Source organism: Sciurus carolinensis, chromosome 5 (genome assembly GCF_902686445.1).
Source record: "Sciurus carolinensis chromosome 5, mSciCar1.2, whole genome shotgun sequence".
NCBI classification, from domain to species: Eukaryota; Metazoa; Chordata; class Mammalia; order Rodentia; family Sciuridae; genus Sciurus; species Sciurus carolinensis.
The window spans coordinates 124,156,620-124,175,317 of record NC_062217.1 but is presented as its reverse complement, the minus strand read 5'-3'; the positions used below and the strand labels follow the sequence as shown (position 1 = coordinate 124,175,317).

Genomic DNA, 18,698 nt, shown 5'->3' with positions numbered 1-18,698 from the left:
CCTTTATTTATTTATTTTTTATGTGATGCTGAGAATCGAACCCAGTGCCTCACACATGCGAAGCAAACACTCCTCCACTGAGCTATATCCCCAGCCCCCCTGATAAATACAATTTGGATAGTAGGTTTTTGTAAAGGGAAAGTTTGACTTTGTTTAGGCAGTCTATAGGTAAAGATGGACTAGGTAATGCTGCAGTGATAAAGCTCAAATATTATTGGTTCAAATAATACAAGTTTGTGTTTTTTTTCACTCAAGCTATAGGTTCAGTATAGATTGTCAAGACAGTGAAGAGTTTGGGGCTGTGTTCATTGTAGGAACTCTGGGACCCAAAGAGATGAATGCTTCATCTTGATATGAACTTCCATGGTAACTACAATGGGAAGAGAACATGGTGAAACAATTCTGGCTCTCAAACTGCCACTTTTTTTTTTTTTTTTTTTTTGGCAAAAGCAAGTTAATTGGCTAACTTCAGAGAAAACGGAGAAGAGCAGACCTTCCTGTCTGGGAAGAGGAAAGCCCTAGAAATATTTGGCAAATAACACTAATGGCTACCACAAGGAGGTAGTCTTGCCATGCCAGCCAACAACAGAAAGATATGTCTAGTAAACCTACAGTTGATTTAAGTTAGCAGTCAGATCCAAAGAAATCGTAGATTAATTTTAAGTTAGAATTATGTGTAGACAGAAAGTCAGAATTTAGATCAATTTCTTTTGTGTTATGAAAATCTGCTCAATAATGGCAAACTCTTGGAGTGTGTTTGAACCATGTGAAAGCCTCTATCATTTCAAACCCAATACGATTCAAAATCAAAGTCATCATATTCTCTACAAACTAGGCTCACTTTCCCAAATTCCTTATGTTGGTAGTTGATACCATTATTCTGACAGCTTTCCAACCTAGAAACCATGGCACAATTCTTATGTAACTCACATGACCTGTATGAGGTCATATAGCTTTAAATATATATATATATTTTTTTAGTTGTATGTGGACACAATACTTTCTATTTTTATGTGGTGCCGAGGATCAAACCCAGGGCCTCACACATGCTAGGTAAGTGTGCTACCACTGAGCCACAACCCCAACCTCAATATAGCTTTTAATGTTAGAATTAAAGGTCTTAATGTTCCTATCCTGCTTATTGAAAGGGTTTTCTTTCTCAATCTCTTCCTTAGATAATTCCCATGGTCTAGAGAACACTTAGCCAGTGTAAGGGTAAGTGTTCACATCATTCACATCTCGGAACTCTTCAGAAACATCTTTAGTCATTGTCTTTGCCATTATTTCAGTCATGGTCACATAAGGGAGTGTCTTAGGTTCTTATTGCTGCTATGACAAATTGCCACAAACTTGGTAGCTTGATACAAATTTATTCTTTTATAGTGCTGAAGGTCAGAACTCTAATATAGATTTTCTTGGGTAAGATTAAAAAGAGCTGAGAGGGCTGCACTCCTTTTTGGAGGTTGTATGGAAGAATCCATTTACTTGGCTTTACCAGTTTGTAGAGGCTACCACCTTCCTTGACTCAAGGTCCACTTCCATCTTTGAAGTCAGCAGAGTAGCATATATCTGACCCTACTTCTTTTTCACATTTCTTTCTCTGATCATGGAAGGTACTCCTGTTTTTCAGGAGGAGAGTGTACGGGGATCAAACCCAGGGCCTCACATATGCCAGGCAAGCACTGTACCACATCTTGAGCCACATCTTGAGCCCAGGGTCTCAGTTTTAATGAATTTGTGTAATGAGATTGGGTCCAGCTCTATAATCTAGGTTAATCTTCCCATCTGAACGTCTTTAATTTAATTTTGTCTTCAAAGTTATTTTGACCTGTAAGGCCACCTCTTCACAGGTTCTGGGGATTAGGATGTGGATATCTTCTAGGAGTCATTATTTTACTTACTACAGCAAGTATTCCATCTCTATTGAAGTCACATGATGTAGGAGGACTGGCTATTCTGAGGCTGTCATTTTCCACAGTGTCACAATACCAGTATGTTAGTGAGTAGAATACGTGCCAGTTTTAGCTACATTCTAGAATCCTTTGTTTCTTGACCTTCATGAACAAGGAGAAAGTTTCCATCACTCCTATTCCTAAGGTCCATCCCCACACTCAGTGACATGTCACTCATAGGAAAACCTATTCTCTTACATTGTATCGTCCTTCGTTAAAGGCAAATAATATGTTACTGCACTGCTTAAAATACTTCCATGCCTTTTCATACTTGTTACAGTACAAAAAAAAAATGTGTCCCACATGATTTAGCCTTTACAGACCTCTGCATTATCCTCTTACGAGTTTCTTCTTCGCTTCCTATACTACAGCCATACTGAATTTCTTCTCAAATGCATCGAGTTTATCTTGTGCACTTGTCCTCACATATACTATTTCCTCTCTTTAGAATGTTCTTATTTACACACTCTATCTGCTCAACTCAGGCCTCAGTTTAAATGTCACTTCTTCAGCGATACTTTAGATTTATTAATCTAAATTATGTCCCTTGTTCTTTCCTATAGCACTCGGGTATTTTTTCTTATTATTTCCCTTATCAAGATGTATGTATGTAGATTTACTAATTTGGTATGTTGTCGGTTTACTTAGAAGGATCCCAAGTTCTGTGACAGCAGGAGTCACATACCCATCTCTTAGCATAGTCTAATTTATGTAGTCAGGATCAATGAATTCCCACTGCCACTAATGCAGTTTTTTTACTCTGTCCAATAAGAGTTAAATCTCTTAAAAACAGAGATTGTTTAATCAAAGTTTTATTTTCTACAGCCCAGCAGTCAGTGTCTTTGGTATAGTAGGTAGGTCTTCCATAAATATTAATTCAGTGAATCTTAAATTATTCACCAGACCCTACTTTTCTAAGTCATATAGCATAATATTTGTAAAAAAAATTTTTTTGCAATATAAGCATAATTTTTAATTTTAGGGATTCAAGGTCCTCCTGGAGGAACATTCTTGAGTTTCTTAGGCAGACTGTCCCTAAGAAAGCAACACCTGAGGACGCTCAAGAGAGTGGCAAGAACATTTGAAAATTATAAATAATATAAATAATTGTATATAATATAAAGAGTTAGGAAGGTTCATAAGATATAAAAATTCTTAACTTCATTTATTTAAGTGAGTTAAAATAATTACAAAGATGTTATAATTATATTAAATTATATTATAATATAATTAAATTATATTATAGTATAATTAAAAATATGTTACATTATATCACAAAATCGTAGAGGTGGGACAAGAAATCCTGAAATTTGGGACAGTTAAAATCGAGGGAATGCTGCACAAGAAGACTCACAAATCCCAGGTTTCAACCCATGCAGATAGAGTCTGATTTAATCTCATGAAGCAGCTCATTCAAAGTCACTGTTTTTTCCTTTTTCTCTCCCCAGACCAGCTATCCCGGTAACACATACCCTCACATCTCCCTCATCCCACAAGGCTTTACTTCCACTATGAGCCTGGTTTGCTGCAAAGACCATGAAAGTAAAGGTTGCCTTGGCCTAGGAGGCAGGGGTGGGGTGAAAGAGCTGCCCAGGGAGGAAGGGTCACCCTGAGAATAGTCTGTGGGGGTCTGTCTCCTTCCTCATACACAATCAGAACTGAGCAGTCCCCCAACTGGGCTGTAACTTCCAGGGGATGGGCCACTGGTGTCTGCTTCTCAGCCCTATATCTCCAAACCCCGAGCACAGTGCCTGACACACAGGATCTAAAGTATTTCTTCCATCATCTTTGTCCCCTACCAAGGGAACTATTATTATCTATTTCATCAAATTTAACTTTACTCACTCTAATTCTGAAGTGCATAATCCTTATTTCACAATTTAATACTTTACTATCTCAAATGATTTCTAATTGTTTCATATATGTGAGTGCAAGTTGTTTAAAACGGCCTTCAATAACATGGTATATGTCTTCTGTTTTGGTTTCCCCTCTGTTGGTCACACAGATGCTCAATGTCAAAGGGAAAAAACATTCAAAAATGTAAAATAAAAAGCTAACTTATTTTCTATGTAGAAGTGTTGTGTTTTTTGACATCAGTTCTCTGCTGATCTTGTACAGCATTGAGGAAGGGATTGATTGATTTTTCAAAGGTGGGGAAGGGTAGACATCACCCTTAGCAGTATGATTACTTTGGTGGAGAGACTATTGAGGATTGGCTGACTTTCAGAGATGAATTCACTAGAGTAAGACTGTTTATATTTGACTAACTTTAAAAAGTGTGAAGCTTGTTACTAATTGGCTGGGTTTTTTGTTTGTTTTGTTTTTTGAGAGAGTCTTGTTTGCCAAGTTTAGTTGCATCAATCCATTGAGTTTAAAATCACTTTTGTTTGTTAGTGGTTACCATAGTTACCAAAGTCTTTTCCTAAGAATGAATATATATCTATGTATTAAACTTTTAATGCTTTATTCAAAAAATATTTATTGATTGATGAACATGTTCAAGTTTTTCAGATGCAAGAGTTTAGAGTAAGGCTAGATCAGCTCTGCTTGAATGTTTCACTATTCAAAAGGGATTCATGTTATTCTTTTTCTACTCTACCAAGATCTCTCATTTTCATTATAACCAAGCAGGGATGATCAGGTTGAATAGTCATAAAGATTTTAATATGAAGTGCTTTTTTGGGGGAGCAAACAGATGACAAATATATATATATATTTTTTTTTTTTTGATTAGATGGGGCTGCAACCCCATGAAACTTTATTTATTTATTTATTTATTTATTTATTTTTCCCTTCCCCCCCACCCCTCCCACCCCTCTTTTCCCTCTATACAGTCCTTCCTTCCTCCATTCTTGCCCCCCTCCCTAACCCTAACTCTAACCCTAACACTAACCCCTCCCACCCTCCATTATGTGTCATCATCCACTTATTAGTGATATCATTGGTCCTTTGTTTTTGGACAAATATTTTTAAATTACATCACTGCTATGATTTGGATATGTTTTGTCCCCTGAAGTTTCGTGTGGAGTTTTGGAACCCAGAGTAACAGTATTGACAGGTAGTGGAACTTTAGAGGGCAGGACTTAGTGGGAGGTGATTAGGTGATTGAAGTCACCACCCTTAGAAAGGATCAATGCTTCTCTTAAGGGATTAAGGTCTTCTTGACTTGGATTGGTTTCCATGAGAGAGGGTTGTTGTAAAGTTGAGTTCAGCTTTCTTGGTTTGCACTCTTGCTTTCTCTCTTATCATGTGATCTCTCTTACTCTTTTGCATGTGCTCTCATCACAAGATGTCATCCACCATGTTGTGATGCAGCATGAAGCTTTTGCCAGATGTGGCAGCCTGATCTTGCCCTTATTTCCTTCAAAATTATGAGCCAAAATAAACTACTTTCCTTATAAAGTACTGTCTCACATATTTTGTTATAGCAACACTAAATAAATGGATTAAAAACAATCAAAACATCATAAAATTCAGAAAATTAATATAATACATTTATTGATTCACTGCCAGACATCTCTGTATTACTTTTCTTTCCATAAATTTTTTACCTTATACTATTTGTCTCTTCAAATGCTAAGAATTTTGTAATAACTTGTTATAGAGAAGATAAAAAGAAAATTTAGTTTTTTTCCTCTAGTGTGGTTGGTTAAAATCTTATATTATTGACAGAAGAAGTAGGTAAGAAAAGTTTAAGCTTCACAACTCATTGTTGATTATGCCATATAAATCTTTAAAATTGTCATCCAAGTTGGGGAAATCGCCAAGCGTTGCTTAATGTATGACTCAAAAGAGTTCAGGGCACATCAATTTTCTTCGAATGAATAATACTCTTTAGTTGCTGTGGATGTTCTCATTAAATTCTAACAGAAAAGAACTTCCTTTTTTGGGATGAGCATTGATAAACAATCTTTACTTTAAAAGTTTATACATCAAATAGGAAGAATTTCCAACAGATTAGCCTCAAGTTCCCCAAAATTCAACCCTGCTTATTTTCCATAGCAACATTTTTATTTTTATTTTTATTTTTTTGAGCTGTTGGGGTGGAAGTCAGGGTCTCACACATGCTAAGCAAGTGCTCTACCACTGAGCCACATCCCCAGCCCACACATATTTTTTTGATGCTAACACACAGGACACATTCAAATAACTCTAAGAGGTCTGATCCCACACCTTTGTTTTACAATCCTGGGTGGGTCAACACAATGGGTGGTAAGGAATATTCTTGGAAGCCTGGGACAGCTGGCAATATCTTAACTGCACATGAAAGAGACTGTGGGTTACAAAAATATATCCCACTAAACTCAAACCAAATGTATCCTTAATTCAACTTCAGCTGCACTTAAAAAATGTTGCTAGCTATTCCAACACCACTAGATAAGAGGAAGTGTGGAAGAGATGAAGGCACTAAGGACTAAAGATTGTTGTTAAAATATTTCGCTTTTAAAATTTTTACAAAAGCATAGGACCATTTGAACATATTCTTAGAATTCCTTCCATGGATTTGGAAAGGGGTGGTGCAAAAGAGTATCCCTGAAGCTGAAGCTGAAGCTTCACAGATTTCACAGTAAATCTACTGGAGCCATTCTTCTTTGGCTCCTTGACCACTTACCACTTCTAAAAAGTATTGAGGACAAGAAGGTTTTTTTTTTTGGCAGAGGGAAATCTAACCCAGGGATGCGTTAGCACCAAGCTACATCCCCAGCCCCCAAATTCCTGCCTTTTTTTTTTTTTTTAAAGACAGGATCTCACTAGCTTGCTGAGGCTGTTCTTGAACTTTCAATCCTCCTGCCTCAGCCTCCCAAGTCACTGGGATTACAAGCTAGTGCCACTGTGACTAGTAACAAGAAGCTTTTATGTAAATCATATCTGTCAACATTTACTGTATTAGAAGTTAAAACAAACAGGTAAAATATTTATTCATTCAAAAACAATTAAAAAGTTACATGTTAACTTTTTAAATAAAATATATTTTCTAAAGTAAGAAAAGTGGCATTATTTTATATTTCTGCAAATCTCTTTAATGTCACTTAAAAGATTCTCATGTATGCTGTGCACTCAATCCTTTGCAAGAGCACAGGATCTGTAGTCTCTGGAAAACCCCACTGTATTGCCAGAAAGGCAAATAAAGTCTTAACATGAAAAGAATTTTGACCTTGTGTGATGTCCTGACCACACTTTAAGACCCATTGATGTAAGCATCACCTTATCTACTTTCTGGTTGCCTGAAGCTCCCAAGTATGCTTTATCTTTTTCAGTATTTGTATACTCAACCCCACTTCTCAGATAAATGTCAACAGTTAATCATTGCTGTACTTTTTGGCACATATGGAAAGCTTTGGAAACAAATTTTAATGAATAAAGTGTATTAGTGAGGGGCTGGAATTGTGGCTGTGGTGGAGCACTTGCCTGGCATGTGTGAGGCCCTGGGTTCTATACTCAGCACCACATATAAATAAATAAAATAAAAGATCCATTGACAACTTAACATTTTTAAAAAATGTTTTAGGGAAGTTATTCTTTTCTTTTCACGGACAAGAGAAAAATCACCTGCACTGCTCCTTGGTAGTAAGGCTTTCTTCTTTTAGGAAGGACTAAGATCAAAAGCACTACTTGGTGCCTTACAGTACTTAATCTCTATTTTTTTCTTTTTCCCCCTTTTTCTTTGCGTTGCTGGGGGTCAAACTCAGGGCCTCCTGTGTGCTAAGGTAAGTGCTCGCTCTGCCGCTGAGCTACACCCCCAGACCCCAGAGGATTTACTATTTTAATAATAGATTCTAATATTTATCAAATCCTTTCTGTATGGTAGGCATGTTCTAAGTGCTTCACATTCATTATCTCGTACTAATCCTAGGAGACAGATAATACCGTCATTCCTGTTTTGCAGATGAGGAAACAGATACAAGAAATGTTAAAGCCCAACGTGACACAGGACTGCGCCAGGAGTTAAACCCAGATAATCTGCCTCTGGAGCTCTTAGCCTATTATCTGCTGATAAAGAATAAAGCTGGGAGATAGAGTGAGATTCCTATAAAATGACTGTAGAGATATGAAAGGGAGGTTAAAAAGCAAAAAGGCTTTAGGGACAGGACAGCTGAGACACTAGACTGGACGCACTATATGATTTTCCACTCCAGGATTCCTTTCTGCTACATTTTCTAAGCTTCCATGTTTCTCTTCCCACTTTCAAGAGGCCGCTTTGCTGGTGGCTTCGTCGCTTAGACCAGGGGCTGACCATGAAATTAAAACGCTAAACTGAACGGGAGCGGGAGAACCCGGTGGCAACCACTGGAAGGCGCGTGGAGAGAGCACTGCGCACGCGCGTTACATCCCAGGCCCGCCTGCCCCGGCGGCGCGACCAGCCCCAGCCCCTCCTCTCCGCCTCGGACTCCACGCACCCTCCGCGGGTGGAGGCGGGAGGGAAGCCGGGGCTGGGCGCCTGCGCAGTCGTGGGGGCGCTGGTGTGATCGAGCTCACGTAGCGAGGGCTGCAGTTGCCTCCTCCCCGGCGCTGCCGTCGCGGCCTAGAGGTTATAAAAGGGCTAACTGGCTCCCTCTGCTGCCCAGTCGTGCCGCCAGCGGGCTGAGGGCAGGGAGTAGGTAGCCGGCCCGAGTGCAGGCGACAGGAACTGAAGAGCGCGCCGCCCTCCCGTCCCGCTTTCCAGGTGAGACGCTCCTTCGACCTTGGCGACAGGCTGTGGCCTCTGGGCAGCCCGGGTCCTTCTCTCACTTGCCGCGGCGGTCCGGGCTCTCCCGGCTGTGGTAGGATGGCTTGGGGGCGGGGGTCTCCGCTTAACTACCTGGGTACCTTCCCCGCTGGAGACGCGGCCCCTCGCCCGGTGCCCTCGTGCTGCCCCGCAGGCCCGGCTGCTCTGCTCGGTGCTCCCCTTCCCACCTCTGCCCCCGTCCCGCCTCTGACCGTTGGGGCTGCAGCAGCCTCTGTCCCCGCCCCAGGGACCAGGACTTTCTTGAATGTTCCTTCCCGGGGAGGAATCGCCCTGTTGATTTTTCCGAGCTCCTTTCGTACCTGGTGCTCACTTACCAAGCCGAGAGGAACGCGAGGGTGGGGCGTGGGTTTTTGGCCGCCACAGTCGCAGATGGTTAGCATGTGGCAGTAGAGAGTGGGTTTTAAAGCTCAGAGCTGAGGCTGAAGCTCTCCAGGCATTTCGGCGCTATCCGAAAAGGCGACGGGTCAGTGAAGCGGACCTACTCCGAAAGTTCGGGCTGAAGTCATCTGTTGCGCGCTGGGGTGCTGCCTCAGCAGCCAGACTAGCCCGGGGCACCGAGTTTAGGGCTGCTGGAGCTGAGGAAGTTGCTGTCACATCACCCCGTTGGGGAAGCTGGGTTTGCTGCTTCCCCACAAATCTTTTTAAAGGCACATGAGTTCTCCCTCACCCCTCGAGAATTTGCAGGGTTTAAAAGTCCCTTTAAGTCAAACATTTCATGATTGTGTGAGAATTTTGAGTTGAATTATATGATTTGCCTCCAGATACATGTTTCAAGGGGAGGAGGGATGGTACGGTAAGTATGAGACTAGTTCTCCTAAACAATCCAACCTATTAAAATACATAATTTAATTTTTAGACGCTAACATTCATTCCGCGGAGTGAAGACTCTTGGAATTTTGCACCGTCTTAAAGGGATAAAGCAGCAGCTAAATCCCCTTTTAGGAATTGATCTAAAAGGTCTAACAGGCTTGCCAATTTAGACTTAACTGTTTCTCCGAGAGCTGTGGCTCTTGGACTTTCCCTTGGAATGCACTCTGAAGGGATGAAGTGGCCACTACGTGAGTGGGGGAGGGGGAAAGACGTGGCAGCAGTGTTCTTTCATCAACTTTTGCTCATTTTTTTTTTAAGGTTCTGGGAAGAAACGTATTTTCCCTTGTAGGTTTGGATGTAGCTTATGAATGGGGCTAGTCTTTTCCTAAAATAATCAGATGAAACATTCAGTGTGCATAGCAGGAACACTGGAAGTTAAACACTTTGAAGGGTTTTTTGGATCAAATTTATATGGAGAAAATAGGTACCTTAAGTAGAAAATAGTCAAGAAGCTGAAAAGTGAACAACCTTGAATGTATTTTGCCTTGATTTGATACATGAATAGTCATTCCATGATTTTTAACTTTGGCTTAAAGTGTAACTTAAGAATCTTAATATGAATTTTATTTTTTTAAGTTTTTGGGTTTTTTAAAAATACATATTTTTAGTTGTAGGTAGTCACAGTACCTTTATTTTATTTTTATGTGGTGTTGAGGATTGAACTCAGCCTCAAGTGTGCTAGGTGAGCATACTACCACTGAACCACAGCCCAGCCCATGAACTTTTAAATTTTACCTTTTTCTTTTTTTAGAAGCATCAATTTTACGATTTGCCTTTAAAAATCCTGTCAGTTTTGGTTTGGGACTGTTGGCTCTTTTAAGTCCTGCCAGTATTTTTGATAGCTAATGGCAAAAGCTTCTTGGATTTAGCAAGTCTATGAAAAGAACTACTTTGTCTATTTTAAAATGGTTAATGCTCTTGCCATTGACAGAGTGAAATGAATTTTAAAGTGCTGAAAACCAGTTCTTTTTGATAAAAGGATGATTACATTGGTTGTTTTGTGTCTTGGTACTTAACTGGTAAAAACAGGTTAAAAATGTGTACGACTTTTAATTATTTTCAAATAACTACTGAAAAAAAGAAAGCTTTTATATCGCCTGTGTTGTCCCTGTTGTTGAATATGGATGCTGGCTTTTAGTAAGGAGACGTTAACCTTTTCTGTTATTGCAGTGACAAAAAATATCTTTTATAGAGCAGTTAAGTTCAAACTCTTGCTTTTATTCCAAGAATAAAGCAAGAGTTAGTATAGTGGTAAAACTTGTAAGTCTTAATTTCTGTGGAAGGAATGCTTATTTTATTTAGTGATTATCAACTGGAACATAGATACTGCTCTTAGATTGACCTGTGAGTGGTCTTAACTTATGTCAAGTCATGGAGTCCTTTGAAAAACTGCTGGAAGGTGTGGTCCTAGGTCAAAAAATGCAAATATGCACTTACATGGAATTTTATATACCATTTCTACCCCCTACCTTCCCATGAACTCTTATTATAAGAAACCCTAAAAAAAAAAAAAAAAGACATATGCTAATGTTTAAGGATATCTAGTCATCCTGAGGCTGAATTTCTTGAATATTATTGAAAATTGTGTTAGGCGTGGATTTGAGTACATAGATAACCCTAATAAACATTTGCTTAAAGGGTTTTAAGAAAAGTTAATAGGTCATTAGAATTGTTGAATTGCCAAGTCAGTGATAGTGCATCATATTGTGTATTCCCACCACATTGTGACATATCTTTGGTTTTTCACTCTGAAAGTGGAATAGTCACGAAAGTACACAAAAGTAAATTGCATCATTCTTGAATTAAACTTCTTGCTGTTCTTACAGTGAGATCTTGACTCTTACAGTTAAACAATTATGGGATGTGAATATAAATATATGAGACAAGCTAAACAAAGTAGGTATGTATATAAGTGAAACGTGTTAAATTTCTCTTTCTACTTAATGAAATGTATTTGTATAAATTGAAGCTATTCTGTCATTAATTTTCCTCTAGTCAAATAAATATTGTACAGACTTCAAAAGGATTCTCATTAGGTTACTCCAACAATTTTTGAACTTGATACTGATCATTCAAGGAATCAGTATGGCCATTAGTATATGTGGTTGGATGTTGGCTAAAAATATAGAGATCATGGTTCTTAACATAGTTGTCATCAGTGAGTGAGTATTGTCTTGGACTTTTTCTTCCTTAAGAAAAAGTTTCATATAGGTTTCATATAGGTATGTTGATTTATAAATCTAATTTAAATAATACTATTAATATAAATAATTATAAATTAATATACTCAGCCTAACTCTTTTTTTTTGGCAAATGAACTGCTTTATAAATAATGCAAAGGGAAGTAGTAACCACAGTTAACTTTAACCAGTTTTCTTTCCATTTGTATTCTTTTGTGTGTGTGTGTGTGTGGTGCTGGGGATTGAACCTGGGGCCTTGTGCATGCAAGGCAAGCACTCTACCAACTGAGCTATATCCCCAGCCCTCCATTTGTATTCTTTGAAGAAAGAAACACATGACACTAAAACCTGATCCATGTATTAATCTGTCTTCTATTGCTATAAGAAAATAGGGTAGTTTTTTTAAAAGTTAGGTTTATTTAGATTGTAGTTCTGGAGGTTTAAGAGCATGGCACTAGCTTCTGCCCAGTTCTGGTGTGAGGGCCTCACGGTGGATGGCATCGCACTGGTAGAAGTGTATGAGAAAATGATGAGATGGTGAGACAGGAAGCCAGAGAAATTGAGGGTTTGGGCTTATTCTCTTCTAACAACCCACTTTGTGGGAACAAACAAACTGACTCTGAGACCAGCATTAATCCCTTCTAAGGGCAGCGCCTCAATGACATAACCACCTCCCACTAGGGCCCACTTTTCACATCACCATGTTGGGGCCAGGCTTCTCACAGATGAACCTTTGGGGTACAGACCATATCCAAACCATAGCACTCAGTAATTTTTTTCTTTCTCTAATCCTCCAGGGATTGGACTGGGCTCTAAAAAGACTGGGAAAGTTTGCCTTTATGATCTACCAGATAACTAAAGCACTTTTGGAAGAGTTTCTTTAAGTAATATCTGAAGATGATTCTGTGAGGTAGTTTTATATTATCTCCTTTTTACAGTAAAGAAACCGAGGCTCAGAAAAGTCAAGTAACTTGCTCAAGAATACAGCAAGTAGCAAAACTAGGACTTGGACTCAGGTTATCTGTTCTCTGATTCACATTTTTTTTAAAAATTTTTTTTAGTCTTTGATGGACCTTAATTTTATTTTATTTATTTATATGTGGTGCCGAGAATTGAACCCAGTTCTTCACACATTGCTCTACCACTGAGCCACCCCAGCCCTCTGATTCCTATTTCATATTCCTTCATCATCGCTGATGATTGGCCAGACTGACTCTGAATTAATGAAAGTCAATTAAATAGCATATCTACAACATATTAGAAATATTTTCAGTATCTAGAGTTGAAATAAAGTTGGGTTCCTGGTTAGTAGTAATTAACTTAGTCTTTTAGAATACTGGGGGTATCAAAAGTGAAGAGAAACGTTTCATAGAAAAAGAAATAGAACATGAATACTTAGCATAATACTATTACTTTACTCCATGTTAAATCAGAGTCAGTGCTGAATGGAGGCACATATCTAGATTCTTATCCTCAGCAATAAGGAGTTCATTTTCTCCTAGTATATGTGGTCTTCTGTGTATATTTTCTTTAGCTGGCATCAGAAAAAAGAGAATTGAAGGCTGGAAAGAGGAGAGGTAGACCAGGGTAAAGAAAAGTGGCATTTTGGCAGTAAAGCCTTGGGAGGGATGAAGTTGAGTAAAGTATACCTGACTCTACACTATAAATCCATGTATTAAGAAGGGTTGCTAACCAGTTTTGGGTATTCTACTCTGAACTATTGAATCCTGACCTGAATTGATCATGTTCAAAGATTGCATACATAAATAACCTTTTTTGTATTAGGAATGACATTTGAGTAATATTATAGGTACCTGTGGGTATTTGTCCCTCACACATGCGTTTCTCTTATAGGAATGAAAGTTACTTTGATTTTGGAACTTAATAAGATCCAAGAATTGATAGTCAACAACTACAAGTCATGAAAAAGGCTTTGAACATTGTATGAAGTATTAAGTAGAAGAACAATATGCAGTAGTCCCCTCTGATCTATGGGGCATACGTTCCAAGACCCCCATGGATACCTGAAAACTCAGTATCATATTGTACATGTATTGCTTTTTCATATACACACAGTAAGAGATTAAAAACAATAAATTAAAATAGAAAAAAACTATAACTATACTATAATAAAAGTTATGTGATATGGTCTCTCAAAATTTTGAACTTTATTTTGGAAGCACTTTATGACTTCTCTTTGCATACCAAATTGCTAGCATCACTACACTTGTGCTCAAAATGTCTTAATTACTTATTGCACTAAAGTAATAGTTTTGGGCCACAGTTCACCATGGGTAACTGAAACCACAGATAGTGAACTTGTGGATAAAGGAAAACTTGTATTCTGTTATTCATGTCTTCAATGACAGAAGTGGATTGTATAAGCATCTTAAAATTTCTATAGACATGTTAAAATTTTAGAAGATCTTTTGTAAGGTTTCTGGGGAATAAGTAGTAGAAATGGAAATTGTAAAGTTTTAATCACTAATTTAAGATGTGTCTAACCTGGTTTTTTTTGTTTTGTTTTCTGAATATATAAGATTCTTTACTTCATTCCCTAGCTCTGTTGCCCAAATAATTTCTCAAGCTTTCTAACCAAAAATTGTTCTCTGAGATGTTTAAGAATCATTTCAGTAAAGAAGGAAAATGTGTATACAAAGACTGCACTGTTCTTTACTTATAGAAAAATTGTCCTGGAAATGTTCTCCTGGGTCCTTTGTCTTTATTGTGCATAATGATATTGTTACTTAATCTACATTGTCCTGAAAGAATACAACTTCTTGTTTGAAGTAACATACAGAATGGGGGACAGTTACATGTGTTTATGTATTTATGTGAGAATGTGCAGTAAATATTGATTAACTGGTTTTAAGTAGACTCAGGACTTCTATTACACTCTAATCTTAGATTAGCTGGATTTACAGATCTAGTTCCTTCAAAAATTGATCAATAAGTGTTTATTTTAGTGTTTCTAAAATCTACTTGTTTGAACTTAGAACCTCAAAGCATTTAGGATCTCTCAGCATTGCTATGTTGACCTATGTTTATGGCCCATAGTCCTCACCCCTTTAAATTCGGACAGATTTATTCATTTTCAAAGGTTCTGTGAAGACATTCTCAGATTTACATAGTTTCAAAATTTAGTGTCATTTTTTTTAACCTCAAAGATATTTGGAGAATAGATCACAATTAATTGATTAAAAACTACTCTAATACAAGTAACAATAAATGTCAGCGAGGAGTGGGAAAAAGGTACACTCATATACAGTGCTGGTAGGACTGCAAATTCATGCAACCACTCTGGAAAGCAATATGGAGCTTCTTCAGAACACTTGGAATGGAACCACCAATTGACCCAGTTCTTCCACTCCTTGGCATATACCCAGAGGACTTAAAACCATCGTGCTTTAGTGATGTGGCCACATCAGTGTTTATAGCAGCTCTGTTCACAATAGCTAAACTACAGAACCCACCTAGGTGCCCTTCAACAGATGAATGGATAAAGAAAGTGTGGTATATATACACAGTGGAATATTAGCCATAAAGAAGAATGAAATTATGGCATTTGCTGGTAAATGGATGGAACTGGAGAATTTCATGATAAGTAAAATAAGCCAATCCCCAAAACCCAAAGGCTCAGTGTTCTCCTTGATTTGTGCTGACTCATAGTGGGAGGTAGGGGGAATGGGAAAGACAGAATGAATCAACATAACTTTCCTATGTTCATGTATGAGTACATGACCAGTGTAACTCCATATCATGTACAACCACAAGAATGGAAAGTTATACTCTGTGTATGATATGTCAAAATACCTTTTACTATCATGTAAAACTAAAAAAAAAAAAAACAAAAAATATACCCATAAACAAGCAAACAAAACACTAATGAAGTTATGTGAAAACTACAGTTATAGTTGCAAGTAAAGTGATGGTGTTAAGTAAATAATATAAGGAAGATTACCAGTCGAAGAAATTGATATATTTAAACACTTTATTGAGGTATAAATGACATACATTAAATGACCATTTATCATATATAATTTGATAAATTTGACAAAAAATATCTATTCAAGGTGTCAGTACAATCAGGGAAATATATCTATCACCCTTGGACTGGGGTTGTGGCTCAGTGGTAGAGTGCTTGCCTAGCATGTCTGAGGCACTGGGTTTAATCCTCAGCACTGAACATAAAAAAAAAAGGTCCATTGACAACTAAAAAAAAAAAAAAAAAGTATTAAACATCACCCTTAAGATTTTCCTTATGAATTTTCAATTCCTCTTCTCTGCTTTCTTATCCCTAAGAAACCATTTTTCTCTTTCTGCCACTTGAGATTAGTTTGTATTTTCTATAGATTTATATAAATGGGATTGTATAGTATATCTTAAACATACACACACACATTTTATATATATATAATATTATAATATAATATATATAATATTATATAATATATATATATTATATATATGGGGTTTTTTTGGTGGTGGTGGTGGAGTATGAGTCTGGGTAATTACACTCAGTATAATTTTTAAAATTGTTTTTGTAGTTGTAGATGGACAGCATGCCATTATTTTATTTGTTAATTTTTATGTGGTGCTAAGGATCAAACCCAGTGCCTCTCACATGCTAGGCAAGGGCTTTGCCACTGAGCTACGGCCCCAGCCCCAGTATAATTATTTTGACAGTCACTCATGTTGTTCATTCCTTTTTTAAAAAATAGTATTGTATTGTATGAGTTAACATAATTTAAAAAATCCATTTGTCAGTTGATGGACATTTGGGCTGTTTCCCCATTTTTGACTATTATAAGTCTAACATTCATGTATAGATCTTTAGCAGGGCATATGCTTTCTTTTCTAGGAGTAGAATGACTTGATTTTATGTGATAGGGAAGTAATTTTTTTCCAGTTGGTGACTTGTCTGCATCCTTTTAACAGTGTTTATCAAAAGGTACCTCTTACCATGCATCTCTAGAAAACTTCAAAGACTCTTCAAAAACAGCTCTGGTAAATAAGTGAATTCTGCAAATTTGCAGGATAGAAGGTCAGTACACAACATCAATGATCAATTGCATTTCTATATACTTTTAATGAACAAATGAAATTTTAAAAATTGAAATTAAAAAAATGATCTCAGCACCAGAAACATGAAATATTTGAAGAATTGACTTTATAAAACCTGTGTGGTGAAAATTACAAAATAGTGATTATACCATGTTCATGGATTGGAAGATTCATTATTTTTTAAAAATATTTTTTAGATGTTGATAGACCTTTATTTTATTCATTTATTTTTATGTGGTGCTGAGAATTGAACCCAGTGCCTCACTCATGCTAGGCAAGTGCTCTACCACTGAGCTTCAACCCCAGCCCCAGAAGATTCATAATTAAGGTGTACATTCTTCTCAACCTGATCTATAGATTCAGTGTTATTTCTGTCCACATTCCTGCAGGATTTTTTATAGAAACTCACAAGCTGATTCTAAAGTTGATAGGGAAAAGCAAGGAACTGGAAAAACTAAAACACTTTTGGAAAAGAATAAAGTTGGAAGACTCACACTGCTTGATTTCAACTTGATATAAATCTATAATCAAGACAGTATGGTATTAGAGAAAAGGTGTATAGATCAGTGGGACAAAATAAGAATTCAGATGCTCAAAAATGGTCAATTCTTTTGAGAAAAGTAGAAAGGCAATTCAATAGAAAGAAGGAGAGGGGCTAGGGAGATAGCTCAGTCGGTAGAGTGCTTGCCTTACAAGCACAAGGCCCTGGGTTCGATCCCCAGCACCCAAAAAAAAAAAAAAAAAAAAAAAAAACATGAAAGAAGGAGATAGGAACAGTTGAATATCCATATGCAAAAAAATCTTTTGTTTTATTTCTCAGAAATCTTTAGCTTAAGTTAATGTTTGGACACAGCATCTATTAAGCAACATCAAGAAATGTATATATAATTTAATGTTTATATCTTTTTAAAAATTTTTTTTCAGTTGTAGATGAACACAGTACCTTTATTTTTATGTGGTGCTGGGGATGGAACCCATGTGCTAGACAAGTGCTTTATCACCGAGCCACAACCCCAGTCCTCCTCCTTCCTTTCCAGTGCTTCTGTCTACTGTCTTCTCAAACTTCCTAAAATATAAAGGACCTGCATCTGTCTTCTAGGGGACTGAGATACTTGTTCCTTCTTGCAATCTTAGCCCAGAGTTGAAATTGAGCTTTCTTCTTCTTCAGGTCATTTCCGTTTCCGTACCCCTTGAGATATCTTTGGCAACAAATTCAGCTATTCTTGATTTCTTGCCCTACATCCAAAAGTAACTGGCATACCTTAAGTGTCTTCTGTGTGCCAGATGGTAAGCTAGGTGCCTTAAAATAAATTACTGCTTTTTAAATTACTTGCTGGCAGTCACATTTGGCCTTTATGTTTGCACCTTACCCTTTTGCTTATTCCTGGTTCCTGTTAAAGGAACCATTAAATAAATGTTGACATTATTGATGAATCAGATTTACCATAGTTTTTAGATTTTCTATTCTGGGAGTAAGAATCTTGACCTTTTTCCTATATTAGGAAATGTGTGCATTTCTAACTAAGATGTTTGAAATAATGGAAAGGTATTTTATAGTTTAAAATATACAGTCTCAGTAAAGAATGGTACCATTTTAATAATAAGATTAATATCTTTGTCGAACCTTCCCATTAAGTTACGTTTAAAAATTTCTAATTTAGGGGTATCTCTGGCACTTAAAAAAAACAAAAATAAATAAACATTGAGTTCATTTAACTTCAAATGTGAATCCAAATTTCAATTTAAATCTTTAGAAAAGTAGATTAAAATCACATACTCTTAAACTATCTTTTATATATAAGTAGTGTTTTTGAATCTCTAACAAACCAAAAGCAGTCATTGAGAAATAGTGCATTAAGTACAGGGATGAGGTGAGAAATTACCCTTTAGTATTCTGGGCTAAAT

At 37.2% G+C, this 18,698-nt stretch overlaps 2 protein-coding genes across 4 annotated transcripts in view; one reads left to right on the top strand and one right to left on the bottom strand.

Moving 5' to 3' along the window:
* Nucleotides 1-6,950: 6,950 nt before the first annotated feature.
* Nucleotides 6,951-9,140, bottom strand: LOC124984453 (translation initiation factor IF-2-like). Its single transcript, XM_047552044.1, has 2 exons — nt 8,994-9,140; nt 6,951-8,708 (listed from the first exon to the last, which is right to left on the bottom strand). Exons 1-2 carry the CDS (start codon nt 9,057-9,059, stop codon nt 8,277-8,279), a joined length of 498 nt encoding a protein of 165 aa, XP_047408000.1. The 5' UTR covers nt 9,060-9,140; the 3' UTR covers nt 6,951-8,276.
* The window catches only part of P4ha1 (prolyl 4-hydroxylase subunit alpha 1), a 72,846-nt gene continuing 62,569 nt past the window's right edge, over nt 8,422-18,698 (top strand). Inside the window, exons 1-2 of one of the 3 annotated variants that reach the window (XM_047552043.1) lie at nt 8,423-8,616; nt 16,668-16,773. The gene's annotated coding sequence lies outside the window, so the exon portion shown is untranslated. Of the gene's footprint in view, nt 8,617-16,667; nt 16,774-18,698 lie in introns of all 3 variants that reach the window. The other 2 variants (XM_047552042.1, XM_047552041.1) reach the window with 2 other exon arrangements.